Source organism: Lacerta agilis, chromosome 13 (assembly GCF_009819535.1).
Source record: "Lacerta agilis isolate rLacAgi1 chromosome 13, rLacAgi1.pri, whole genome shotgun sequence".
Lineage (NCBI taxonomy): Eukaryota > Metazoa > Chordata > Lepidosauria > Squamata > Lacertidae > Lacerta > Lacerta agilis.
The window spans coordinates 49,029,282-49,056,759 of record NC_046324.1 but is presented as its reverse complement, the minus strand read 5'-3'; the positions used below and the strand labels follow the sequence as shown (position 1 = coordinate 49,056,759).

The 27,478-nt window shown below is 46.2% G+C and overlaps 1 protein-coding gene across 1 annotated transcript; it reads right to left on the bottom strand.

Moving 5' to 3' along the window:
* Window positions 1-402: 402 nt before the first annotated feature.
* LOC117056297 (kinesin-like protein KIF19) lies at window positions 403-27,478 on the bottom strand. The gene is made up of 17 exons (XM_033166501.1): window positions 27,354-27,478; window positions 23,959-24,069; window positions 22,166-22,253; window positions 20,588-20,724; window positions 19,697-19,822; window positions 17,998-18,192; window positions 17,534-17,686; window positions 15,776-15,898; window positions 15,083-15,251; window positions 13,065-13,239; window positions 11,290-11,476; window positions 8,793-9,063; window positions 7,539-7,660; window positions 4,070-4,206; window positions 3,735-3,837; window positions 1,872-2,297; window positions 403-615 (listed from the first exon to the last, which is right to left on the bottom strand). Exons 1-17 carry the CDS (start codon window positions 27,438-27,440, stop codon window positions 403-405), a joined length of 2,823 nt encoding a protein of 940 aa, XP_033022392.1. The 5' UTR covers window positions 27,441-27,478.

Sequence of the window (27,478 nt, the reverse complement as noted above, 5' to 3'; positions counted from 1 at the left end):
TGCAAGGGGTTTCCTTCTGGAGAGGAATGGAAAGAGGAGGGAGAGTAAACGAGGAAACGAAAGCGCCCATCTTTATTACTATGTTATATTGTATCTTTCCTCCAAGGAGGCTCAAGGTGGCAAGCATGGTTCTCCCCCCTCCCCATTTTTTTCCTTACGACCCTGTGAGGTAGGCTAGGCTGAGAAATGATGGCTTTCTCTCTCTCTCTCTCTCTCTCTCTCTCTCTCTCTCTCTCTCTCTGTGTGTGTGTGTGTGTGTAGATGACGGATATGAGAGAGAATATCACACTAAAGTCAGAAAGGAATTACTTTCACTTCCTTTTGAGAACAAAGCCGTACGTATTGTGGGGAGGGGGACCCTCTATACCAATTTAAGAGTAACTTCATCAAACCCAGTGGGGTTTACTTCTGAGTAGACCTGCTGCCTAGACCAACGCTGAAAGACACACTGGGTGGCAGTTTACCTGTTTCTTGGCCAACAGAGAATTTGATTTTTGTGGCAGCTGGAAGGATGTGGGGAAGGCTGACGACATCTGGTGACTTGATTTTGGGCAGCTGGGCATCTGGGCCATCACCTGCATGGCTGGAGGGAACCCGGTGCTTTACTTGGGGAGCCTGCAGGACAGGACAGAACGGGGGTGGGGTGGGGAGAAAGTTGTATCTCAGGCAGGGGGGCTTTTCTAACACAAGCAACATGATCTCCCCCCCTCAAAAGGATTCCTTTTATTTTCATGTGAAACAGCTGCATATTTCTGGCCTGCTTACAACATCAATCCTAGAGTTGTCCATCACTGTCCCCCCCTCTTGCCGTCATACCACACCCAGAAATTGCAACTACCTTTCCCCTGGAGTGCTCTATAGAGATTTCCTTCCCTTCAGGGCCTTGAGACAGATTCAGTTAAGAGTGAAGATTAAAAAACTTGCAACTGGTAGAAGAGAAGAAGAAGAGTTTGGATTTGATATCCCGCTTCATCACTACCCGAAGGAGTCTCCAAGCGGCTCACATTCTCCTTTCCCTTCTTCCTCCCCCACAACAAACACTCTGTGAGGTGAGTGGGGCTGAGAGACTTCAAAGAGAAGTGTGACTAGCCCAAGGTCACCCAGCAGCTGCATGTGGAGGAGAGGAGACACGAACTCGGTTCCCCAGATTACAAGTCTACCGCTCTTAACCAATACACCACACTGGAGGGGCTGCCCCCCACCAAGGGGAGTTGAGCAAAGATTAGCTCTGCAGCTGGTCTGAGACACCTGAAAGCCCAGGGATGTGTCTGCCAACCAACACAAGGCAGGAAATAAAGTAGACAGGCTGCAAGGACTCAGGCCAGGACGGCAATAAACAATGGTTTTCTCTATTTTTGTTGTTGAAAGAATAAAACAAATTCCAGTTACGATTGTTAACTCCAGGACAAGGCCCTGTTTCGTTTATTCTTCATCAGCTATCGTTTCTTAGTTTTATGTTCAAAGTGTACCGAGTGTAGCTTCCTGCAGCCAATCAGAAGCCGTTGCTTTGGTTTCCAAACGTTTTGGAAGTCAAACGGACTTCTGGAACGGATTCCGTTTGACTTCCATAAACGACTGTAGAAGAATTGCTGCAAAAGAGTAACAACAGCAGGACAAGAACTGCGCAACGAATTGGAAGCACATGCATGTGCTTCATTGCGTAATTTCTGCATGCTGCAGAATCTCGCTTTTCATGGCACAGAATTTGGCCTGTGAAACAAAATGCTGGCGGCTGTTGTAGCAGTGCAGAGTACACAGCGACTGGAACTATCCCTAGCAGACACCATTCAGCTACTGCTCTCCCCCTTTGCCTAGTTTTTCTACCGAATGGACCTGCAAATGCACCCATTTCCCCCCCAAAGCAGACGTACCCTGGGGGAGGTAGGATCAAGGGAGCGCGATCTCTTCTTCCCGGCTTTCCATTCCAAGAGCTGCTCCTTCTGAGCCTTGTGCTGTGCCCGTTTTTCTCTCTGGGACTCCGTGCTGAGGTCGTGGACGCTCTCCGTATCCTTCAAGAGGTGCTCCGGAGGGGAGCTGGGGTGCAGCTCCCGAGTCCCTTCCTCAAAACCATGGACAGAAGAGACCTCCCCACTGGGATCTCTGTCCTGAGCTCGGGAACGGCGACGGGCGGCAATCAGAGCAATCCGCCTGGTGCCCTCAGCAATCTCCCTCAAAGCTTCCTGGCTCAGAGAGCTGCTGGAGATGTCCTCGTCGGACTTTTTGCAACCGGAGTCGCGGGAAGGAGGGGTCTGTAGCTTGGAGGTCACCTTTCGCAAAGGGATGCCTGAGGTCACCTTCTAGAAACCAAAGCAAGCAACACTCAGCATTTGCTCTCTCTCTCTGTTTATTACTTAGCAAATATTTCAATGCAAAGTTCCGCCACAACACTGAGTTCAGTGCCTCAACAGTGCCATCTAGGCTGCAGTACCGCCCTGCCTAAGCACCTGGTCAGCTGACCCTCCAGGGCCAATCCCTGTCCACTAGGCCCTATAAAAAGGCTTAGCTTCAGGGCTTGCTCCTCATCCCACGTAACTTGTCACTGGTGTGAGGACTTTGCCTAAGGTCCTGTTCTCTTGGGTCTTGACCCCTGTTGGGCTTTGACTGTGCTTCTCTGAGGCTTCAGCCTTGCCTGTTTTGGACCATACGCCTGCTCCCCCTGAGCCCTGAAGCTTAAGAACATAGGAGAGTCTGGCCACTGCATCAGACCCAAGGCCTACCAAGTCCAGCATAATTTGCTGCTGTGCTTTCGGCTGGAAGTAGGATAGCATCTCTGCTTCTAGAATCCAGACAACATCCAGCTCACCAACTGGGGACTGCCTCTTTCCCCCAGATCCAAATATTTATGTGTTAAGGGATGACCTCCATCATGACTACCCAGCAGCCACTGGGGCAGAGAGAGAAGGATACAAAAGCACCACACCTGATCCCTAAACAAGAGAGACGGACGCCGGAGAAGGAAATAAAATAGCTGGAGCACAATTTAAAGCAATGATCTATGTCACTCTCAACCCACATGCTCCTGGACTCCAAGTCCCGCCATCTTGGACCATGGGCCATGATGGCTGAGGCAGATGGGAGTTTGAGTTTGCAACATCTGGAAGGCCACAAGCTCCCCATCCCTGATGCAGAAGTGGCTAAGTAATCCATGAGTGCCATAATCCGACCAGAATATCAGTGGAATGGATCCTCTATCCCTGGAGAAAGTGCACAGGTGTTCCATTGAGTTAAAAAATATAGTCAATTTTGAATTTTTGAGGGAAAGCAGGAAAAAAAGAGAAACTGAACAGGGAAAAACAAAGAGGGAAATATTTTGCTAAACACAGAATTGTAGAGTTGGAAAGGACTATAAGGGTCATGTAGTCCAACTCCCTTCAACGCAAGAATCTTGCCCCCATGTGGGACTCGAACCTATGATCCTGAAAATTAAGAGTCTCATGCTCTACTGACAGAGCTATCCAGTTACATGCTGTGAAGATGCCTAGTAAAAAAGCGGTGGGGGGGGATGAAATATGGCTATTTGACAGTAAGCGGCAATTGTGGAAACCCAGTGAAGGCCTGGAAGCAGGACCTGAAGACAACAGTCCTCTCTCATTGTTGCACCTCAGGGACTAGAACCTTGGCAATGCTGGCTGCCCAGAGCCTGACAGGTTGCCCAATGGTCTCTTGCAGTCTAACCTACCGGAGGGTTGTTTGTCGGTGCTATGAAAGGGAGAGGATGGTGTTGACCAACTGACCTGTTGGCGAACAGGAGTTCTTAGCAAGTCAGACAAAGCAGAGGTGTGGCTCCAGTCATGGCTCCTTTTGGCCGGGGTGTTTTTAGACGATCTGTGGCTGTCGCTAAGAACATCGAGAAAAGAGAGAGGGAGAGATGGGCGGCCAGGAAACCCAACCCCTCTGAGTCATTAAACAGACAACTCTGGATAAAATCAGATGGAAAAAGGGGAATTGGCCATTTCTGCGAGTGGCCATTGTGTTAGAGGAGGCCCAAGCTCTCCCCAGAGGGAGGTGTTTGACTGCAAGAGTGCAGTGGGGGGGGGACCAGAGAGGGCTTTGTAAAGAATGCAAGTACCTGTCCGATTCCACAACAATTGGGGGTAGCTCAAATTTTGACCCCCAAACAAAATCTTTCTTGCGTTCCAGCAATCCTTTTTGGTTCTCTTCTTTGTTTAGGTCCAGCTGCTGAGCCTTATCGTGAGCAGAGCCATCCTAGCAGGGAAGGAAGACAAAAGGGGGAAATCTCTGTGACCCGGTGGATGTGAGCTCTAGAATCGACTACCTTCACATCACAGATTTTAGCTGGGCGGATAGTTGCTTCCATCTTTTGTTATTTTGTGCAATTGTATTCATTCCACATTCACCTGTTCTATAGTTCTGTCTTTCATCTTTTGATTTTCACCTGTTGTTATAAACCCTCTCTCTGTTTTATATATGTTGTAAAATGAATTCTTATATTATTTTTTTACCCCCTCCCCCCGAAAAAGTTGTTTCCTTCTTCAAACAACTTCCCTGGCAACTGTAGCTACGTCCTAGAACAGGAAGGGCTAAACCCAAACCACTCCGAGCATTTTTTTTCTGGCCCTCTAAGAGCCCACCCCATTTTAGCAGCAAAAAGAGGGGGAAATAAAATGTGCTGGCATAGGCCCAGGGGGTTAAACATCTCAACCCAGCCTGGCAGCCTGATAAAGTGGCAAATCGCCCCCTCCCTGATCATCAGATAGACAGACAGGAAAAGGGGCGGCCGCACCCACGAACGGCATGCAGCTTCCAGACAGAAGGCCGGTCAAGCTTGATCCTTCACACTAGGGCATATCATTTGAGGGGTGGAACTTAATTTCTGCAAATTTCTTCAGTACGGGGTCTTAAAAATATGCTCTCAGGTATGAAGAATTCAAATCTGCTATTGTTCTTGTGACTGGAAAACATTTAGCTTGGTGCTTCCGGTTTGGTGCCGGATAATGGCGGAGCGGAGCTCAAGAGCTCCGGCCCCTGGGGGGTTTTAGGGGTCTCCTTGTCTGCGCCAAGGGCCCCTTAAAGCCACGGGAAGAGCGTCCCGTGGACCGCGGCCTCGTGGGTCCCAGACGTGTCGTCTCTGCTCTTGATTGACCCTCGTAAGGGGGGGAAATCAAGCGAGCGGAGCTCCGACACGGGACTGAAGGGGCGGATGCACCCCCCCAGGAGATCAAAGCAGCGATTCTGCCAGACCTGAGCACCAAGCTTTTCCTGCTAACTTCAAAGAAAAAAGAAGAACCCCGGCTGCTGTAAGTACGGGACCAATTGGATTTACATTTGAATAATTGGCAACCGGGAGGGATGTTAAAAGGAAGCCCGTCCCTCTCCTTTGTTGTGCAGAGGAGGTAATTAAGTTTCAAGTGGCTGCAGCTGCATCACTAGATACAATGTTGTTACGAAGCACGTTGACAGAGAAGATGGATTAAATCCCTGTGAGGGGATTGAAGATTTTGGAAATATCTCTTCTGTGGCTTTTGGAATTGTTTTTGGCACCCTGTCTCAGGGAAAATGGCGCTGGAAAACTAGTACGCAAGATGGAAAATTACTGACATTTGACACCCTTTGTCTTCTCCAACCATGCTTGCTTTCGCTTTTAAATTGACTCTAGATCCGGGTATTACCCAGGAACAAAGAACAATCCTTCTGCAATTGGAGTTTGTGAATCGGAAAATGGACTGGATAGGGCGTAATTTCAAAGAAATTTGTTGTGGAGCAGGAGAGACCAGCCAGATTTGGGAGAATTTTGATAACTTGGAAGTAAACTTCTCCAGGGAGCTGGGGGAGGTGCTGGAGAAATAGGACGAATTGATTCAGCAACCCCTGGTAAATGGACGGCTCTGGCGTAGTGAGAGACACAGGGCTGTTTTGACTGGAGCTACAAGATCCTGTCTCTGGAGTGGGAGTCCAGAGATGAAGGTGAGAAGATTTTTGAAGACACAAGCGGAAGAAAATCAAAATTGCGAAATGGAGTTGCTGGGAGAGGAGAGTTGGTGCCTCTTGAGGCTCCCAAGGAGGAGATTTATAAACTATAAGATGACACTGAACAAGGACAACAGAGGGGAATGTAAAGATGAATGGTGGGGGGGCATGGGAGAGAGCAGAAAAATGGTAAGAAGGGGAATAGGGTGAAAATGATAAAAATTGAATTAGGATGGATTTATGGTACCCTGAAGATAGTGTGTTAAGACTTTAGGATTTTGATGTTAAGTTTTAAGATTTTGATGTTACGATTTTGGGAATTTTGAATTAGTGAAGAGATATGTAACTGACTAATAGCAGCAGTTAAAGTGAAAAGAAGTATAAGATTGATTTAAGAATTATTTCATGATACTATAAGATGTTAAGTTTTTATGATAGTATAAAAGGTTGGATAATGAATTGTATTGTTAAAAATGGATGTTACCAAAGTATATTAGTATTGAAGGCAGAGGAGGGAAAGCGGGGGAGGTCCCTTTAGAAGATCAGAAACTAGATTTCGTTAAGTAGTAAGAGATAGATTGGTGTTTCAGTTTAGGTATGTATTGGTTTTGGTTTTGTTTTAATTGTTCTCTTTGTTGATTGTGTTTATGTAATGTGTTTTTTATTGTGTTAATGTTGGTGTTTATGTTATGTTATGTTTTTCTCTTGTTTTACTGGAAAATAATAAAAATCTTATAAAAAAAAAAAAGAAAACATTTAGCTTGGTAAGTCTATGTTTGATGAAGAAGCACAGAAACTGCTTTCGGAAAACCAAAGGATTTTAATTTCAGCTTCTGATAATGTCAGGCAATGCTAAATAATAACAAATGATTCAACAATATAACTGCAAGTACAGTCGTACCTTGGTTTTCGAACAGCTTAGTTCTTGAATATTTTGGCTCCCGAACATAGCAAACCCGGAAGCGACTGTTCCAGTTTGCGAACTATTTTTGGAAGCCGAACGTCTGGCGGGCTTCCGTGGCTTCCGATTGGCTGCAGGAGCTTCCTGCAGACAATCAGAAGCCGCACTTTGGTTTTCAAACATTTTGGAAGTCAAATGGACTTTCGGAACAGATTCCGTTCAACTTCAAAGGTATGGCCACACATGGCAACCATTTTCAATTATTTTAATGCAATGTTACACACATTTTACTTACCAGGGAAAAGTAATTTAATCAGAATGCCTTCTGAGTTCCCGATTCATGCTACAAGTTTTTAGCACCCCTCATTTTTTGGAATCTGAAAGCTGGAAAATCCAGCATGCCCTACCTTTGCACAGCCTGGCCCCAAGTTCTGTTTCGTTTTCCCTTCCTCCCTAGAGAACAGTGAGGTACGGGGAAAGGCCATCGTTCAATGGCATAGCATCCGCTTTGCACACAGGAAGACTCGGGTTCAATCCCTTGGCATTTTCAGTATTGGGCTGGGGGTGCCTCCTGCCTGAAAGCCTGGGGAGCTGCTGCCGGTCAGTGCATACAGTACTAAGCCAGATGGACTGATGGTCCTGTCCCTGACTAGGGCAACTTCCTATTCTCTGTTCCTATTTCGAGAAAGGGAGGATAGTTCTGCCTCACCTGGAGCGCTCCAGACATCAGTGAGTGAAGTGCCAGAAGCCGGCCCAGGGTCCCTTCCTCCAACTCACGTATATGCAGTTGGTACAGTTTTCCCAGCGGCTCTGGAATGGGGATGTTGTGGTCTGGAGAAAAGGAAAGAAGAAGAAGAAGAAGAAGAAGAAGAAGAAGAAGAAGAGGAGGAGGAGGAGGAGGAGGAGGAGGAGGAGTTTGGATTTGATATCCCGCTTTATCACTACCTGAAGGAGTCTCAAAGCAGCTAACATTCTCCTTTCCCTTCCTGTGTAAGAAGCTTACACAGGTGAGGGCGCAAAAACAGATGGGTTGTGTCGTGGAGCTGATTATGTACGGCCTGGAGAAGGGAAGACGGAGAGGTGATGTGACAGCCATCTCCAAATATCTGAAGGGCTGCCTCATGGAAGACGCTTGTTTGCTCTGGTTAAGAGGGAAACATTCTCACAGAAGGGACCCATTCCTCAGGTAGCAAACAGCTATCCTCTTCTGCTGAGGGTGAAGAGCGCTTGGATGGGGACCACATGGGCACCAGCATGGAAGAAAGATGGGCAATGTAAGATAGTAACAAGTATTCCATTGGGTCCTTCCAGAGGCGAGGCTTAATGCTGCAGACAAATGAGGTATCACCGATGGACTATTGGCAACATTTTCTTTCTGTCTTTCTTTTTAAAAAATTATTTATGCTTTTCAGGTTTATACATTTCATTAATTTTAAAATCCTTTTAACGTTTCAAAACTCGACTTCCTTGCCCCTCTTTCTGCAGTTCCTAAAATTTATTTTTAATATCTTCTGCATATCCAAATTCACTCAATCTGCTCATTTATTTCTCTACTTTAAATACATAAAACTCTTATAAAACTTCAGGTTGCTACAATAATCCTGCCAATGTTCTTATCTGTTTGCAATTTGGCTGTAAATATTCAATAAGCCATTTTCGTTCTTTTATTAAAAAGTTTGTTACAACACACAGAGGTTGGAGGGTCAGCTGTCAGGGATGTTTTAACTGAGGTTCCTGCCCTGCAGAGGGTTGGACTAGATGACACTAGGGGTCCCTTCCAACTCTGGTTCTATGGCACGCCAGGACTGCCCACAACCTCTGTAAAACACAACAGAGACCAGGGCTGGGGGAGTGCCTCTTCCTTGTGTGGGCCTTCCTAGAAACCTCTGCCTTTGGTGTGCCTGAAATCTGGTCCAACAGGTAAGGGCCCCGCCCACTTTGGCCTCTGGCCCCGCCCACTCACCCCTTATCAGCGACTGCTGCTGCTGGATTATCTCTCGGCAGAGGCTCCTGTTCTGCTGGTGGCTCTGGATGACAAAGTCCTTCTGGCACAGCAGGGTCTCCTTGCACAAGGCGTTGGCCTGCAGCTCTGTCTTCCCGACTTCCAGCTCGTGGGCTTTGCAAAGGAGCCTCAGGACTTCCCTCTGGTCCTCACGGGTGATTTGCTCAGGAAGCAGCTTCTCCATCTGCAAGACCTTCTTTTTGGCATTTGCCAGGCGCTGCTCCAGGTCTGCCTAAAGTAGGAAGGGGAGAGGTGACCCCCTTATGAGCCAGGCTCCTAAATAAGCCTGGATCAGGCCAGCGACCCATTTATTTATTTTTTATTATTATTATTAGTAGTAGTAGTAGTAGTAGTAGTAGTAGTAGTAGTAAGGTAAAGGTAAAGGGACCCCTGACCATTAGGTCCAGTCGTGTTTGACTCTGGGGTTGCGGCGCTCATCTCGCTCTATAGGCCGAGGGAGCCGGCGTTTGTCCACAGACAGCTTCCGGGTCATGTGGCCAGCATGACTAAGCTGCTTCTGGCAAACCAGAGCAGCGCATGGAAACATCGTTTACCTTCCCGCTGGAGCGGTACCTATTTACAGTGGCACCTCGGGTTACATACACTTCAGGTTACATACGCTTCAGGTTACAGACTCCACTAACCCAGAAATAACGCTTCAGGTTAAGAACTTTGCTTCAGGATAAGAACAGAAATCGTGCTCTGGCGGTGCAGCGGCAGCTAAAGTGGTGCTTCAGGTTAAGAACAGTTTCAGGTTAAGAACGGACCTCCGGAACGAATTAAGTTCTTAACCAGAGGTACCACTGTATCTACTTGCACTTGATGTGCTTTCGAACTGCTAGGTTGGCAGGAGCTGGGACCAAGCAATGGGAGTTCACCCCGTCGCGGGGATTCGAACCGCCGACCTTCTGATCGGGAAGCCCTAGGCTCTGTGGTTTAGACCACAGCGCCACCTGTGTAGTAGTAGTAGTCTTGATTAAACTTATTAGTCACTTGTGACCAGAAGACCTCCAAGTGACTTACAGCAAAGAAAAATATACAATATATAATGCTAAGGGGAAAAGGGGGGGGGTCATATAATACGTTGACATTTCATATAATATGGCATTTATAGAAAAACGAAAAGAACATATTAGCCGTATAAACAATAATAGCAAACAACATTAACCAAACTCAAGAAGCAAAGCAATACTCTGACCCTCTAATTAGCAACTAAACAAAGCCCCAGCCAGTATTGGCATCATTATTACTACCACGATTATAATTGCTATTAATAAAATTTGCATCCCCTCCCATACCTGCAGATCTCAGGGCAGTTCACAACACAAAATCACAACATATATATATACAGTATACAAAAACAGAAATTACGTAAGAAAAACAAAAGCACCCCCCCCTTTCCAAAACACAGGTAAAAGGGCACCAGAAGTCTATTAGCCAAAGGCCTGGTGAAAAAGGAACGTTTTCACCTGGCCCCAAAGGTGTATCATGAAGGTGCCAGTCGAACCTCCATGGGGAGAGTGTCCCACAAACAGGGAGCCACTGGAGAAGAGAGAGCATCCTGTTCTCACAGCGGCCAAAGAGATGCCTGTGGGAAACCAGTGAGAACAAGAGCCCCCACCCCTCCAGTGTGGTGTAGTGGTTAAGAGCGGTAGACTCGTAATCTGGTGAACCGGGTTCGCTTCCCCGCTCATCCACATGCAGCTGCTGGGTGACCTTGGGCTAGTCACACTTCTCTGAAGTCTCTCAGCCTCACTTACGACACAGAGTGTTTGTTGTGGGGGAGGAAAGGAAAGGAGAATGTTAGCCGCTTTGAGACTCCTTCGGGTAGTGAAAAGCGGGATATCAAATCCAAACTCCTCCTCCTCCTCCTCCTCCTCCTCCTCCTCCTCTTCTTCTTCCTGCGGTTTCCAGCAACCGATATTCTGAAATATTTCTGCCTGTATTTCGACTGTGGAGGCAGAACATGGCCACCCTGGCTAGTAGCCATCGACAGCCCTCTCCTGCACGAATTTGTCCTATACTTTTTAAAAAGCCATCCAAGCTAGCGGCCATCACTCCTTCCTGGGAGAGTGAGTTCCACAGTGCGTGAAGCATCTATCCCGAATCTCCCAACATTCAGCAGCGTAGTGGCCAGAGAACAGGACCGGGACCTGGGAGAAACCAGGATTTAAATCCCCACTTAGTCATGAAGCTCGCCAGGCGACCTTGGGCCAGGCATGCGTTCTCTCTCAGCTCAGCCTACCTCACAGGGTTGTTGTGCAAATTAAACAAGGAGCGGGACACCATATCTGGCAAAGCAGAACTTCCAAAGTCTAAGTGTGAACTCTAGCACAGTGAGGTTCCAGGAGCATCCCTAATTAAAAAGCTCCTTTCCAGGCATGCATATCTTTTAAAAGGTAAGGCCCATCACGAGACAACAGCAACATGGCTTTCATAGAGGGATGCAGTGTGTTACCTTCAAGACAGCTGTTTTCCGCTGCTCAGATAAGAGCATGCCGATCTCCTCCTTGGCTACCAGGACTTCATGAGGCTCTGGCGAATCTTCTTCTCGCTCTGCCTCCTCCATGGCTTCCTCATCTTTCGCGCCCACCTGCTGCTTGCTGGGATACCTGTCAGTCTGGTGGGCCTTTTCTTGTTCCCAGCTACAAACAAAGGACACAGTAGATTAAGGTCCTTTACACCTTGGCAAGGCCTATTAGTATTTACAAATCTGAACAACTTGGGACCCGTTTACTTGCAGGATCACATTGCCCCATCTCTGCCCCCTTGAACACTTCCATCTGTGGAACCGGCACTGTTACGGGAGCTACAGAATACCAGTTCTGCACTTGTAAGAAATCAGTCTTTAAGTGTGGCAGCAACACATAACTTTGGAACTCCCTGCCTATTGACATCAGGAGGCACTCTTTTTTGGTGCTTGCCAGGAAAAATAACATTTTACTTTAGACAAGCCAGCCCAGACATGTTGGCGTGTGTTTTAATTCATTTTGACCTTACTGTATTGGTAACTTTAATTTTTTTAAAATCAGTTTAAAATAGTTGTTTTCAACTGCTTTTATTAATAATGTTATTGTTTTATTGTCTTTGTAAACTGCTTTCAGGTTTGTTTGTTTTTTTAAAAAAGAGATCAAGCAGTGTAGTATAAATAAATAAATAAATAAATAAATAAATGTTTTTTCCCCCGGCATGATTATTATCAAGACTCCCAGTAATTGGGCAGCCTCCTTTATCAGAGGCCACAGTGCCCTCTAGTGGTCACCCAAGAACTTTCGCAACCCCTGGATCTGCTGTTTTAAAGATAAGGTGGTAGCACTTTGGGAGCCAGGGATTGAATCCTGCTGCCTTCACGGTGTAATCTTGTTCCTTTCTTGGGAACAGGATAATGTAGCCAGTGCAGGATTAAACCCTGTCCCCTACCCACCAGCTGATGTCACCAGTGTGTGGTCTGGGGGAAATGGCCTTGCAGATTAATTGAATCCCTTGATGGGCCAAAAATACCCTGCAGTGCCTGGTTCAAGCAGGAGCCCTGAAGCTGCTTTTCCATAGTGAGCACCTCTTCCTTGCCCACTAACCTTGAGACTGTATTTCCATCAAATTATTACCCATTATATGTATAGGAAAACTTTCCGTTTCCCAGTTTGCTGGGCACTTGGACATTGCTTCAGATATCTTAACCAAATTTTGCACGCGGTTCCTGAGATGAGGGAGCAGGTTTTTTGTCCATGTTTAAAGGGACCCCCTGACCCTTAGGTCCAGTCGCAAAGCCTCTGGAGTTGCGGCCCTCATCTCGCTCTATAGGCCGAGGCAGCTGGCGTACAGCTTCCAGGTCATGTGGCCAGCATGACTAAGCCGCTTCTGGCGAACCAGAGCAGCGCACGGAAACGCCTTTACCTTCCCGCCGGAGCGGTACCTATTTATCTACTTGCTCTTTGACGTGCTTTCGAACTGCTAGGTTGGCAGGAGCAGGGACCGAGCAACGGGAGCTCACCACATCGCAGGGATTCGAACCGCCGATCTTCCAATTGGCAAGCCCTAGGCTCTGTGATTTAACCCACAACATCACCCACATCCCTTTCACCCGGCCAATTTTATGCAGATCTCTCTCTCTCTCTCTGGCAGAAGTAGCCACCCTTCTTAGGTGCATCATTAATACCACCCAGTTCTTTTCACCTTGGAGGACCAACAACAACAACAAAAAAAGCAGAGTTGCCCATCAGTCCCTCAGCTCACTCGGCAATTGTTAGCAGATGCCTGGAGGTGTCTACATGCAGCTCCAAGTCTGTCTTCTCCAGCTCCATCAGGCTTCGTCTCATATCCATCTGCTCCTTAAAAGCCCCAACCAGCTGTTCCCGCAACTTGTTCATCTGCTGACGGCTGTACTCTTCAGGGTCGTGGGGAGCCTCCGCTGTGGGGAAACAAGAGCACAGGAACTTTCCCACCTCTGCTTTCTTCCCCCTTTTTTTTAAGGATGTTTCTAGATTCCATGACATTTACGTATTGGCTTTGCTTAAACTCAAATCCCCCGTCTAATATCCCTAGTGCTGCAAGATTGTCACAAGAGCGCCTGGACTAAAATTGTCTATCAAAAACTTCACTCTTGTGGTTTATCACCACAACAGCTACTCACTTTGGGTTTTAGTAAAGCAAACAGTCTAATTTGTCAGCACCTAAATGATATCGAGCGTCAGAACAACTTGGCCACAATAAGGAAATTTTGCCTGTGGTATGATTATTTTCCACCTTCCTATTTCGACTCTCTGGCACCCTAATCTGCATAACCTAGCAATTCTAAAATATAGATGTGCTTTTACTCTCTCAAGATTGAATGTACTGCCCTCGGCTGTACTAGAGGAACGATTCCAACAGATTCCACACGAAAAACGCTTACGTCCCTGGGGAGATGGCAGTACCGAATCGGTGGCGCATGCCCTTCTGGCCTGCACACTTTATAAAGACTTGAGGAATGAGATTATCACCCCTCTTTTGCTGTCCATTCCGGGTCGCCCAACCACTGCCACAGTGTCCTTTCTCTTGGCAGATCAAGATGAGCGGGTGACAGCAAAGATTGCAAGGTTTTTAGCTGGGGAAATCAGAATAAGACTCACTATTTGACTATTGATTCAAAGCCCTAAAATGTATTTTACACAACTGAATTTTTATTTCTATTCTTTGTATATTATATTGTTGTTTTATTGCTATGGCCGATGGCTGACTCAAATAAAGATTCATCCATCCATCCATCCATCCATCCATTCATTCATTCTAGCACCCAGAGCAGAGAGGAGCAAGCTGCAAGCCTTCCAGATGTCGCTGCACTATGACTCCTGTCATTCTTGGACCTTGGCCATTGGCCAAACACAAGTGTCCCTGTGACTCTGGAGAGGTCAGTGGTGACCCCATGTCCTCCTGCACTGCTCCTTTTACTGACACCTGTGCTAAACCTTTATCAAGCCCCTCTTATTAAACCTGCCAGGAGGATCAGAAACGTCCTACGTTCCTTTTAATCTTTTCAGATCAAAGAGCATCTCTCACTCACAGTGTGGTCATTGTTCTGTGCTGCAGCAGGCAAAATCTGCCAGGACCCGATATCATGGAATTTCTCTCTTTGGAGTTGGCGACAGGACTACAACATATATATATATATATATATATATATATATATATATATATATATATATATATATATATATATATATATATATATATATAAAATTGGTGTCCGTTTTATTTCACTGATTAGCTGGGATTCCTGTCTTGCAGAGGGTCAGACAAGATGGTCCTTTGGGTTCCCTCCAACTCCACAATTCTATGATTCACTGCTACATTTAGTTGTTTTATTTTTATTTCACCCAACTATAGACACATCTGGGAAATGTGCTCGATGTGCTTCTTATTTTGTTTCCTTAATGCTGGTCATTGAACATCGCAATAAACGTTTGGTTTGATTTGATCACTAGCCACAGACTAGGGCTGTTGGGAGCTGGAATCCAACACAACAATCTGTAGGACCAGACAGTGAAAGAGCCAAGGGCGCAAGGGAAATTGCCGCAATCCAGATGCTGGACATACAACCCTCGTCATTCCTGACCATTGCTGCCTGGTACTGATGGGAGCTGGAGTCTGACAACATCTGGAGTGCCACACTTTTCTCCACCCCAGGCTTAGGGTGCAATTCTGGGCATCCTAGAAGCAAGCCCTACTGGACAGAGCAAGACAGTGAAGAAGACAACACAACACAACACAACCACCTCCATCTCCTCTGCCTTGGACATCTTTGACCGCAGGACTGAGAAGGCGCTTCTCCCTCTCTTGATTTTCCAGCTTCGCCTTCAAGCATTCAATCTGCCGGCGCAGGTCCGAAATGATGCTGGTGTATTGCGCAATGTGGTACGAGACGTTGAGGAGGTTGCGCTTCACCTGCCGGGTCAGAGAACACCTGGTGATGCATCCAGTTTTAAAATACTACCTGATGCAAACAGCAGCTGTGAATGAAGAGTTATCTCTTCTACTGAAAATCAAGTACAGTTGCACCTTGATTGCTGAACAGAATGCGTTCTTCCAGGAGTCCTTTCAACTCCTGAAACCGTTCGAAAACCAAGGGGCGGCTTCCGATTGGCTGCAGGAGCTTGTGGGGTGCCAAACTATACTTTGGGGGGGGGGGATGAACGAATTCCTATGCCCCACAAATAACCTAGAGATGCATTTTAAATAAAAGGGCACATTCTACTCATGTAAAAACACGCTGATTCCCGAACCGTCCGCGGGCTGGATTTCAAAGGCGATTGGGCCGGATCCGTCCCCCAGGCCTTAGTTTGCCTACCCATGCTCTATCTTCAGGGCTGTGGGGCATTTTATTTTGTGTGCGCATGGCATTGTAATGTGTTGTAAGAATCTAATAATAAATAGTTTTTAAAAGCCGGAAGCAGAACGTAGCGCCTTACCCGAGTTTTGATGTTTTTTGCTCGATAAGCGTAGATCAAGGTGGTCCGAGATTCTTCAAAAGCGGTGCTGGCTGGGCTGACGTGAGCAATCATCACCGTCCTGCTGTTACCTCCCAGTGAGTCCTACATGGGTGACATTTCCATTTACAGCTGGCTAGTAATGGCTAGCCAAGCTCAGCCCTCTGAAAGCAGTGCTATTAAAGACTCTCATATATAAGCAATAATCTGCTACGTTCCTGAAGTCCCAACTATCTCTGGGGGAACACGCTCAGCTGGGGGAACATTTCGATTTCTGTCTCCTTTTTACCGGCCGCTCCTGCAAATAGCTCAGAATGGCATACATGGTTCCTGGCTCCTCCCCCCCCTTTTTATCCTCACAACCCCCCTGCGAGGTAGGGCAGACTGAGAGAATATGGCTGGAGCAAGGCCACCCGGTAAGCTTCATCGTTCTGGGTGGATTTGAACTTGGGCCTCCTTGAATCAAGCCAGCGTTCTACCTGCTACACCACCCCAGCTCTTGAACTGTAGAAAGAACCATGATGCGATGGGATGGCTCCTGCAGAATCCTGGCAGCTTAGAGGCACCCCAAAATGTGGGATGCCTCCCTCGCCTGCATTCATTCTGCCAGTGGCTCTCAAAGGGTGTGACTGGCAGGAGAGGATGGCAACTGTGGTGGGGAGATTCAAGTAAAATCAAAGAAACATTTAAGAGCAGTATAGTATCAAAAGAGGGAAGGGAAGGGGGGGAATAAAAGGGGAGTTGTTTTGAGAATAGATAAATTTGGTTGAGGAATAAAGAAAGTGCAGAAGTATAATGAGGCTAAGGTAGAGAAGAAAATGTTAGTAATTAATTGTGGAATATTAAGGTTTATAAAAGTGTTAAAGAGGAAAGAAAAGTGGTGTAAAATTAGATTAGAAGATGAGAGGAAAACTGGGAACTATGTATTACTTTGAAATCAGCAAGGGGGGGGGGGGAATCTGAGGAAGTCAATTTAAAAGATGAAATTGTAAGATGTATGAATACCTGGCCCAGGAAGAGGGTTGGGATTAAGCAATGATTTTTGTAAAGTATAGGGTTAAACGTGAAATGATTTTATGTACTCCTGTGAGAGAGGGGTTTGGATATTTTGCTCCCCTTGGTGGGAGGGGGGGAGTATGAAATGCTTAACCATGTAATGATTTGTGCTTTTAATTGGAAAATTTCAAAAAAATTAATTAAAAAAAAGCAAAATATTTTTTGTTGTTATTTGCAGAATACTTAAAGATATTCAAAATATCTTTCCTGACAAATATGAAACATCGGGAAAGAGAAAAGCTACTTTGTGTTGATGAGGAGATCAGAGTTCGTTTGTCTCAAATCAGACCTAATATGAACGAGATCACACAGCAAAAGGAAACTCTCATTGAGCCTGTAAACATACTTCAGGTACCTATGTAACACCAGGCTTGTTTATAATTATATTTGGGGAATGATTCATGTTCTTATGCAGCAGCATTGTTTTATTATACTTTCTAGATGTCCCATTACCATGTAATAATGTAGTTGTGATCTTTGTTCTGAATCAAGCACTGCTAGGAGTTGCTTCTTTTCCTTCTCCAATGCATTTTTTATCAATAGAAAATTTGGTGTGGTGCAAGCAGATTTTTTTATTCTGAAAGTGTGGCCCAGAGAAAAAAGTCTGAGGACCACTGCTTTATGCAATGGTTACCTGGGATTGGCTTGCTAATTCCCCCAAGTAGGAAAAGCGGCGGTACCTACCTTCAGCAAACGCGTGAGTTTGCTGTCTCGGAAATTGACGTACTGGTTCCGACTGACCCCCTTCTCACTCAGCGCATTGATGCAGTTTCCCAAGGCGAGCAGCGACCGGTTGATATGGGCCCCCTCCTTCATCCGCTTGCCCCGGTTCTGTGTCTGCGAAGGATGCGGTGGATCAATTGTTTTCAATGGGAAAAAGAAGGGTTTTCCAGGTAGCTCCGTCAGCAGAGCATGAGGCTCTTAATCTCAGGGTAGTGGGTTCGAGACCCACATTGGGCAAAAGATTCCTGCGTTGCAGGGGGTTGGACTGGATGACCCTCAGGATCCCTTCCGACCCTGTGATTCTATGGCTTCCAGGCCAGAAGCAGGGCCTCCCCCCCCCCCCGTGCTGAGTCATTACAGTTGGGAGGTGAACAGATTGGGGTGGGGGGTGGGTGGGAGGTGGAGGAGGGAACAGTCAAGGTCACCTGGGCTGCTCTTTCCGACCCGGCCAGGTCCACCATGAAAAGCCTCCCCACCCTCACTTCCTCGTTGATGCCTTTCACCCGACTCGTCTGCTTCACCAGCACTTGCAGGACTGCGTGGGAGCGTGAAGAGGTCTTGTTCGCTGCCGTGGGCTCCTGAGTCCGTTCCTTGTTCCCTTTTGTCAACAGCTGCATGATCTAGCAAAAGCCATACAAGTGGGGAGACCGGGGGGGGGGGGGCGGGGAGCAGGATCAGCCATGGCTCAGGTCAGGAACTTCTGCAGGGCTGGATTTAAGTTTGATGAGGCGCTAAGGTAATGGGGCCCTTTATATGTCCAGCTGTCCTTTGCCAACAACAAATTGTCGCTGTTTTTTTGTGTTGAATATATGCTATATGGTAATTTGTGGACCTAAGAGGTATCTAAAGCCATTTGCACATAACAAAACATGCACTTTATCTAAGTAACTGTTGAACTGAAATACAGTTAAGAAGAAGTATATTAATAGTGAAATAATAATTAATCTCTAACTTGAAATGATTTTTTATTCATATATGCTATATGGCAGGGGTGGCCAACTCCCAAGAGACTGTGATCTACTCACTGAATTAAAAACTGGCAGGGATCTACCCCCTTTTGGGGGGTTCAGGTCAAAGTTGTTGAGCTTCTTTTAGGAAGGAGGAAGGGCCATTTTTAGGGGTTCAGGTCAAAGATGTTAAGCTTGTTTGACGGAGGAGGAAAGCCCCGTTTTTTGGGGGTGCAAGGCAAAAATGTTGAGCTTTTTTTAGGGGAGCCAAAGTTGTTGAGCTTCTTTGGGGGGAGCCAGTGATCTACCAGTGATCTACCCCAAGACGTCCAGTGATCTACTGGTAGATCACGATCTACCTGTTGGACGTGCCTGCTATATGGTAATTTATGGACCTAATAGGTATCTAAAGCCATTTTCACATAAGAAAATACGTATGTATTTTATCAAAGTAATTGTTGAACTGAAATACAACTAAGAAGAAGTGTATTAATAGTGAAATAGTTATTAAGCTCTAACTTAAAATGATTTTTTATTCACAACAAACTTAATAATGCAAACACATTGGCATTTGGCAATAACCAAAGTTCCTTTAGAAACACAATTTACAAAGGCTCATAATCTAGTCTCTAGAAAGCTGCTATAACATGAAATAATAATAGGTGTACTGTAAACATATGGTGCAAACTACTAATAATTATAAAGAGCAGAATGTAGGCACCCTATATATAGAAAGTAGCAAACCCGTGATATTTTAGGGAGCAGGCTAGCAGACGGGCCCATTACTTACATCACAGGAGCCTATACAACACAAAACACTGTTGCTGTATGTAGGTTTTATTTTATTTGTTTTTTTATCTTATATTTTGGAAATGTCTATCCAGTTTTTTCCCCCTTTAAATTTTTTGGGGGCCCCTAAGAGAGTAGGGCCTTAAGCTATAGCTTGTTTAGCTTATACGTAAATCCGACACTGTGTGCGACCATGTTTTTTGGAGTGAGCCAAATTTGGAAAAAAGGGCGGGGGGCTTGTAGTTCTTAGGAGATTCCTATTCCCCCACCCACCCTGAGCTACAATTCCCAGAATTCCCTGTGGAGAGGGACTGATTTGTTAAAAGCACTCTGGGAATTGTAGCTCTTAGCATTCTTCCCTCCCCCATCGAAGGCCAGCCAAATTTACCTCCTGTGCGTTTGTGGTGGAGACTTCCGTTATCCCTGCAATCTGAATGCTCCCCTTGGAGTCCTCTCTCAGCTCGAGAAATCCCGAAGATGGGTTCAGAAGGTCTCGGATGACTTCGTTATAAATCTTCGAAAAGGGAAAGGAAGGACAACAGAGGACGGAGGTGGGTTTAGGGCAGAGAGACCGGTTCCAATGGTCAGCCTGCCCGGGCAGGGAGTCTCTCCAGTCCTGTAGCCTTGGGGGCTCACTGCACAAGGCAGCTGGGGGTCTCCAGTTGCAGCCTAGGTGGGCAGCTCCTGACACCCAGGGGCCACAGGTGTGACCTGCATCCCCGGTGGTGTCGCTGAGAAGGACTGGGGGCCGTTTGGATTTTCCATCCGTAAGTAGAAGAGAAGAAGAATAGTTTGGATTTGATATCCCGCTTTATCACTACCCGAAGGAGTCTCAAAGCGGCTAACATTCTCCTTTCCCTTCCTCCCCCACAACAAATACTCTGTCAGGTGAGTGAGGCTGAGAGACTTCAAAGAAGTGTGACTAGACCAAGGTCACCCAGCATGTGGAGGAGCAGGGAAGCGAACCCGGTTCACCAGATTACGAGTCCACCGCTCTTAACCACAACACCACACTGGCTCTCCAGATGCCACTTAGAACATAGGAAGCTTATACTGAGTCAGGCCACTGGCCCAGTATTGTCTACACTGACTCGTAGCCTTTCTCCTAGAGTCTCTTGAGATAGGCTACTGGGGGTTGAACCTGGGACCTTCTGCAAGTGGGGTAGATGAGCCACAGCTCCTCATTTGCCAGCAAGCGTCTCCACCCTGAGAAGTCAACTTTGAGCCCCTTCTGCCACAGATGATCCACCTCTGGCGGCTCACAGCCCAGCCATCTCACCTCCAGGTACGACATGCAGACGGAATAATCCATGTCCCCACTGGTGGCTTCTATAGCTCGGAAGAGGTCATTGAGGGTGCGGATATAAATGCCGGGTTCAGAATCTGTCCCCAGCATAGTGTAGGTTTTCCCAGCACCTGGTTAAAAACACAGAGGAGGTCGGGGTGAAGAGTTTGGATTTGACTGGCTCACTGGTGGGTGGGTAAGAAAGTCAAACATTTTGGAAATGACTCTAATTTCCAACTTGCAAGTCTTAGATGAAGCCCACAAACTGTGAGGCGCAATCCACTCCTCAAAATGAGTCCCTAGCATTTTATTTTATTTTTTATTTTTTATTAAATTTCAAGAAAAAGGAAAAATTTCCACATATACACTCCAATACCTAATTTTGTTTTTTGTTCTGTCGACTTCCCACCCCGTCTTCCACGGTGATTTTGTTTGCTGCCCTTTTGCTGCACCCTGTCATAACAATATTACAGTACAGTGGTACCTTGGTTCTCAAACGCCTTGGTACTCAAACAACGTGGAACCCAAACACTGCAAACCCGGAAGTAAGTGTTCTGGTTTGCGAACATTTTTCGGAAGCCAAATTTTGCAGAATTTGGATGCAATTCCATCAGGTCCTGGGGCCTTACGGTGTTGTTTTTTTTTAAAACTTAATTTTAAAAAGACATTTCCATATATTTTCTGTTGTTACAGGTTAAACCAGGCTATTTGTTTCATCTGACATCATGTTCTTTAGTAGATGCATCCATCCCGGCTGGAACCGGATGATCTGGTTCCAAATTCACTAACAAGGGAGGAGGGGCGATTATCTGTATCGTTACCTTAGATTTTGTGGACCTATTTTGGGGCTGTGGGCTAAATTGCAGAAGGTCCACTAGACCATCAGTGCCCCTGTTTGTTTGAATGGTTTTATTTCCTAATTTACTTTTGGCCTGAAACATCTTCGGCTGTTTCTGTGGAGTGGCTTTTTCAGTCTTCCTTTTAGTCAATACAGGGGAGGATTCTAATTCTGGCATGGATGAATGAGTTGAGAAGGAACCCAAAACCTGACATCATGCTTGGCAAATCAATTACTTGCAAAAAAAAAACAAAAACCCACCCCTTAGATCTTATGGCTATCGGAATTCTATATATAATTTTTGCCATAAAAATCAACAGCTTTAGTAATCATGTTTTTAACCATGTGCCTTCTTGTTCTCATTTGTGCTGCTAACAGTATACCAGGTTTGTTGCCTTTTATGGAACATCATCGTTTTAAATATTTCAAATATTATTTCCACCTGAGCACAATTTATGATAGTCATTGTTTTCTTATCGTTTCCAATTTTCTACGTCGTCTGAGGGAACAAGCTCTTCTGTGTTCTTGTTCTAAATCAGCTGTTTGGTTAGTTCTTAGATTTTATTTCCAGTTGAGAGGCTTTCTGTATTAATTCTCCTCTCAAAACTCCGTTAGAATCTTCCCATATAACAGCTGGATGTCATTCAGGGTTATGATTGAATGGGGTCTTTTAGCCATTGCCCAACCACGCCCACCTCTGACACCAGCGTTGCGTATCTCATCATCCACTTTACCTGTGGGGCCATACGCAAAAATGGTTGTGTTGTAGCCAGAAATGACTCCTTCGACGAGATTTTTTGTTGTGGACAGGTACACCTCCTCCTAGGAACAATAAGGAGCAGCAGATCAAGCTTTCAGATCCAGTTAATGCAGAGGCGGGGAATCTGTGGGTCTTCAGATGGCGCTGGACTCCAACTCCCATCGTTCTGTCTGCTGGGAACTGGAGTCCAGTAACACTTGAACACCAAGTGGATCGCAAGAATACTTTGACACAGAACCTGCAGGCCACACGTTGCTTTGTCATGCAGGTGAGGAGCAAGGCCAAAATTTGGCACCCGCCCGCCCTGCAGCCCTCTCACTGTCTTCCCAAGGCACTGGGCTTTGGGAAGGAGGCTCAAGGCTCTGGCAGGGTCCTAGAGGCCTCCCACCTGCTTCCCAAAGCTAGGAAAGTGCTAACTAGGCTTTGGGAAGACGGGAAGAAGATTCTAGGACCCTGCCAGAGCTCTCACACCTGCTCCCAAAGCCCTAGGAAGGGGGGCAGGATATGAAATTACACAACCTGGCCTAACAGGGCAAGCTTCAGATCAGCACATACATCTGTAGAACAAACCTGTAGAACGAACAGGCAAGGAAAATATGACCTCATTCATTCCCCAAGGAGACCTCCAGCTCTCAACTCTGCTTCAGGCTTAGAATTAGGTAATGCTGTCCCCAGAAGATTCAGGATGAATACAAACAGATCATGTCTTCCTAAGTGAAACTGCTCAGAGGAGATGGAGGTAGAGAGATCTTTCCCTACAAATACCTCTCTGTTTTAAAATTAAAATTCAGAAAGCTATTTCGCAGAAACATAGAATTGCAGAGCTGAGAGAGACCCTGAGGGTCTTCCAGTCCAACTTCCTGCAATGCTTCTAACACGCTTGTTTGCTTGTTTGTCTATTGTTTCATAAAATTTATACACTGCTAGGTTGTAAAAAACAACAACAACAACCCTCAGGTTCATTCACAAAAAGATAAAACAATAACATCAAGCAAAAAATACCAAAATAGTATAAAACATACAAAAAGTTTAACTAAAGCAGGTTAAAATTCACACCAGCGCTTTTAATCCTTTGGATTGGCTTGTCTAAACAAGAATATATATTTTTAATCAGGCACCAAAAATAATGCAGTGAAGGAACCTGCCTGATATCAAGAGGCAGGGAGTTCCAAAGTGTAGCTGCTGAAGCAGCACAGATTTGTTTTAGATCAATAGACACAGTGCAGGATTACCCAATAGGCAGACTAGGCACATGCTCAGGACACCAGCAAAGCAGTGACATGCATGCACAAAGGTTTTTTATTATTACTAAAAATAATTGGGCATTTGATATTTCAATCAAAAGCATCAATGGAGTCATCTTAGGAAGAATCAGAAGTTTGTTAGATTTCCTTACACTGCTCTCCACACTCTTCCCCCACTTCTCTGTTCCCTTTTTATTACTTATACCCTCCTAAACCAGGAGGGATTTCCACTAACGTAGATTGGATTCCTGTCATGTGTTGCACGTGACATACGTGCATGTATGTTTCAGCACACATGTAAGTTTTGTGCCATTTCAAAAAAATAAAATTCCATTTGACGGTTTGGCATTTTGCTTTGAATTACATATAGTCCTTGCCCCCCCCCCAATAATCATGTCAGTGCTCTGGACCTCTAAAGGTCTCAATCAGACTTTGCACCTTGCCCCCTGCCTCCGGTGGCAAAATGCCTTTATCCTGGCCCCGCCTATGGCATCCAGGTTGCTTAAGAGAAATCTGATTTTACCTGGGTTGCCCTGTGGCAAAACACCATGTCAAAGATGAATGCCTTCTCCCGGGACCTGTTAGCTCGCAAAATGTCATCCGGGTCTTCCATTGGGTCCATCAAAACCACCATCTGTTATGGAGAAATGGATTCACTACTTTAGCCTGGACAAGCGTAGTGATGGTGCCAGCTTAGAGCCGAACCAGCTTTTTGGCTCTTCAGGCACTGAATCTGGCGCTCCCAGGATAGGGCTAGATACAGGCTAAATCTCCATTTCAAGATCCAGTGTAGAACCATCTGTGTTTTTGCAGATTCTACATGCAACTCACATTTAAAACACAGACAATCTCCTTCTGCTGCCATACATCTATTGCAGATGATACCCAGCTCTACCTCTCTTTCAAATCAGAAGCAGTGAAAGCGGTGAAGGTCCTGTGTGAGTGTCTGGAGGTGGTTGGAGGATGGATTGAGGCTGAATCCTGACAAGACAGAAGTACTGTTTTTGGAAACAGGGGGAGGGTGGGTATGGAGGACTCCCTGGTCCTGAATGGGGTGACTGTGCCCCTGAAAGACAAGGTGCGCAGCCTGGGAGTCATTTTGGACTCACAGCTGTCCATGGAGCTGCAGGTCAATTCTGTGTCCAGGGCAGCTGTCTACCAGCTCCATCTGGTACGCAGGCTGAGACCCCACCTTCCTGCGGACTGTCTTGCCAGAGTGGTGCATGCTCTGGTTATCTCTCACTTGGATTACTGCAATGCGCTCTATGTGAGGCTAACTTTGAAGGTGACCCGGAAACTACAACTAATTCAGAATGCGGCAGCTAGACTGGTGACTGGGAGCGGCCGCCAAGACCACATAACACCAGTCTTGAAAGACCTACATTGGCTCCCAGTACATTTCTGAACACAATTCAGTGTTGGTGCTGACCTTTAAAGCCCTAAACGGCCTTGGCCCAGTACACCTGAAGGAGCATCTCCACCCCCATTGATCTACCCGGACACTTAAGGTCCAGCTCTGAGGGCCTTCTGGCGGTTCCCTCCCTGTGAGAAGCGAAGTTACAGGGAACCAGGCAGAGGGCCTTCTCAGTAGTGGCGCCCGCCCTGTGGAATGCCCTCCCATCAGATGTCAAGGAGATAAACAACTATCTGACTTTTAGAAGATATCTGAAGGCAGTCCTGTTTAGGGAAGTTTATAATGTTTGAAGTTTTATTCTGTTTTTAGTTTTCTGTTGGGAGCTGCCCAGAGTTACTGGGGAAACCCAGTCAGATGGGTGGGGTATAAATATTATTATTATTATCAGGATTCTTTGGAGGGAACCATGACTTTTGACATTATACAAGTCTTTAAAATGCATGGCATGAACGTGACCTTGGTCCCATACATAGTTGAAAACAGAAGTTTGATTTCTTAAATGGAAAGTTAAAGATCAGGCCTAGTTTCTCTGGATTCTTCTGGGAGTAAATTTTCCCCACTTGCCTACCGGAACAACACTGAAGGAAAAATATATTCCTTTCTCTCCGCTGAAAAAACATCAGCAGAAGCCATTTTCAGCCTCAAGGGACTGCTTCAAGGAACCATGCGCCCTAATGCTCCAGAGAAAGTTTGGCAGCAACTTGGATAAATGCACAATTAGGGAATTGTTTGCAATAGATTAGAAACCATACGCCCTTCTAAAACAGAAACAAATTAGAGCACAGATGCCAAGCATTTATTTTATTTCATTTAAATCCCACCTTTTCTCCAAAGAGCCAAGATGGCACATGGTTTTCCCACTCCTCATTTAATCCCCCAAACAACCCTGGGAGGGAGGTTTAGGTGTGAGGCAAAGACTAGCCCTAAGTCACCCAGTGAGCTTCATGGCTGAGTGGGGAATTTGAGCTCCCACATCCTAGTCTGACACACTAACTGGTACACCACAACTGGCTCTGAATATCAGTACTGTGTTATGATGTTGGTCTTGTCACTAATCCTTTGCACAGTTAACAGCTATATGTCTGTCTCAATGGGCACCAGTGGGTAGAATACATTTCTTCAATGGTTTTTGATGGCTGGTGGCAACTAGCAGCAATGCATGCCTGCCAGGCACGGAGGAAGCTGCCCGGCTACCTCGGGCGGCAAACCCGGAAGCACCCAGGGGCGTGGTTTCGCTCCCAGCACGCATGCGCAGTGTGTATACAATGCATGCGTCAGGTGCACGATGTGCATGTGTGCTGGGAGCGGCGCGCTGGTGGCGGGCAAGCCGGGCAGGGCGGCCTCATTCTGCGGCTTGCTCGGGGGCCGCCGGCGGTGTGCCCTGAGCAAGCCTGTCCAGGCAGAGGTGAGCTAGGGAGGGGCACCCAGAGTGTCACCCTCTCCAAGGTGGTACCCGGGCCCCCCCCCCATGCCACTGATGCCTGCTAGTCTTAGTGCGGACTGAAATCAGTATTCTGCACCTAGAACGTAGCCAGTGAAAAGAGACAAAAGTATGAATGTTTGCATGTGTGTGCAAGGTTCAAGGGGTATTCTGTTCATGCATGGAGAGACCAACAGTGTTTGAAAGACTAACGCTGAATTCTCATTGGTTCCTCCAAAATTAATTTAACAGACGTAACAGGAACACCTTTGTTTCAAGGGACTCATCTGGGACTTAGCTGGTGTTGATTTTGGGGCAGACGATGCTGATCACTTATTGCTAATGATTCATCTTTGATTTCAGGCTGCTTTTATTGTATCTTTTAATATTGTATTTTGCATTGTGCATTCTGGGTTGTGAGTTACTGTGTGTAGCTATCTCGGAAGAAGGGCAGGGTGAAAAAAGGATGCAAGAAATAATAAACGGAGGAACACACATACAGAAGCAACACGACTTTACTGGCGACATATGAATTCCTGCATATGAAATTGTGCAACCAGAAAATTGCAATCTGGGGTTGTAAATATGCATGCACTTTCCTCGTTTTTTTCCTAAAGGTGATGTTCTTAAAAGAGAGCGTAGTGGTTAGTGTTGGGCTGGGACTGGGGAGGGCCGGGTTCAAATCTCAACTCATTTAAGAAGTTTCCTTTGCAACCTTGGGCCAATCACGTCTGCTTAGCTTAACCTATTTCACAGGGTAAAAAAAATTGGAGGGGAGGGTAGCTGTGTATGTTGCGCTGATCTCCTTGGATAAAGAGTGGGATACAAATTTAATAAGCAATATATTCTTCCCAGCCCTACCTGGAGATGCCAGGGATTGAATCTGGGGCTATTTAATAACATAAGAGTCAGGTTGGTGGATCAGGTCCAAGACCCATCTAGTACGTACGGCATTCTGTTTCCATTGGTGTTCCAAACAGAGGGCATTTTCATCTCTATTTGGAGATGTCATACCCAACGGGGTCTCTGCCACTGGGCTATGTTTCCTCCCATACAACCCACAGCTACCTGCCCATCCTCTCACCTGGTCACCTAATCTGTGAGCTATAATGTTTGCTCCTTCCTCCACCTCAGCTGCGTTGATGGGACGGATCCGAAGAGCTACCTGCATGCAGAAACAAGAATTGGGTTTCCTGTAACAGAAGAACT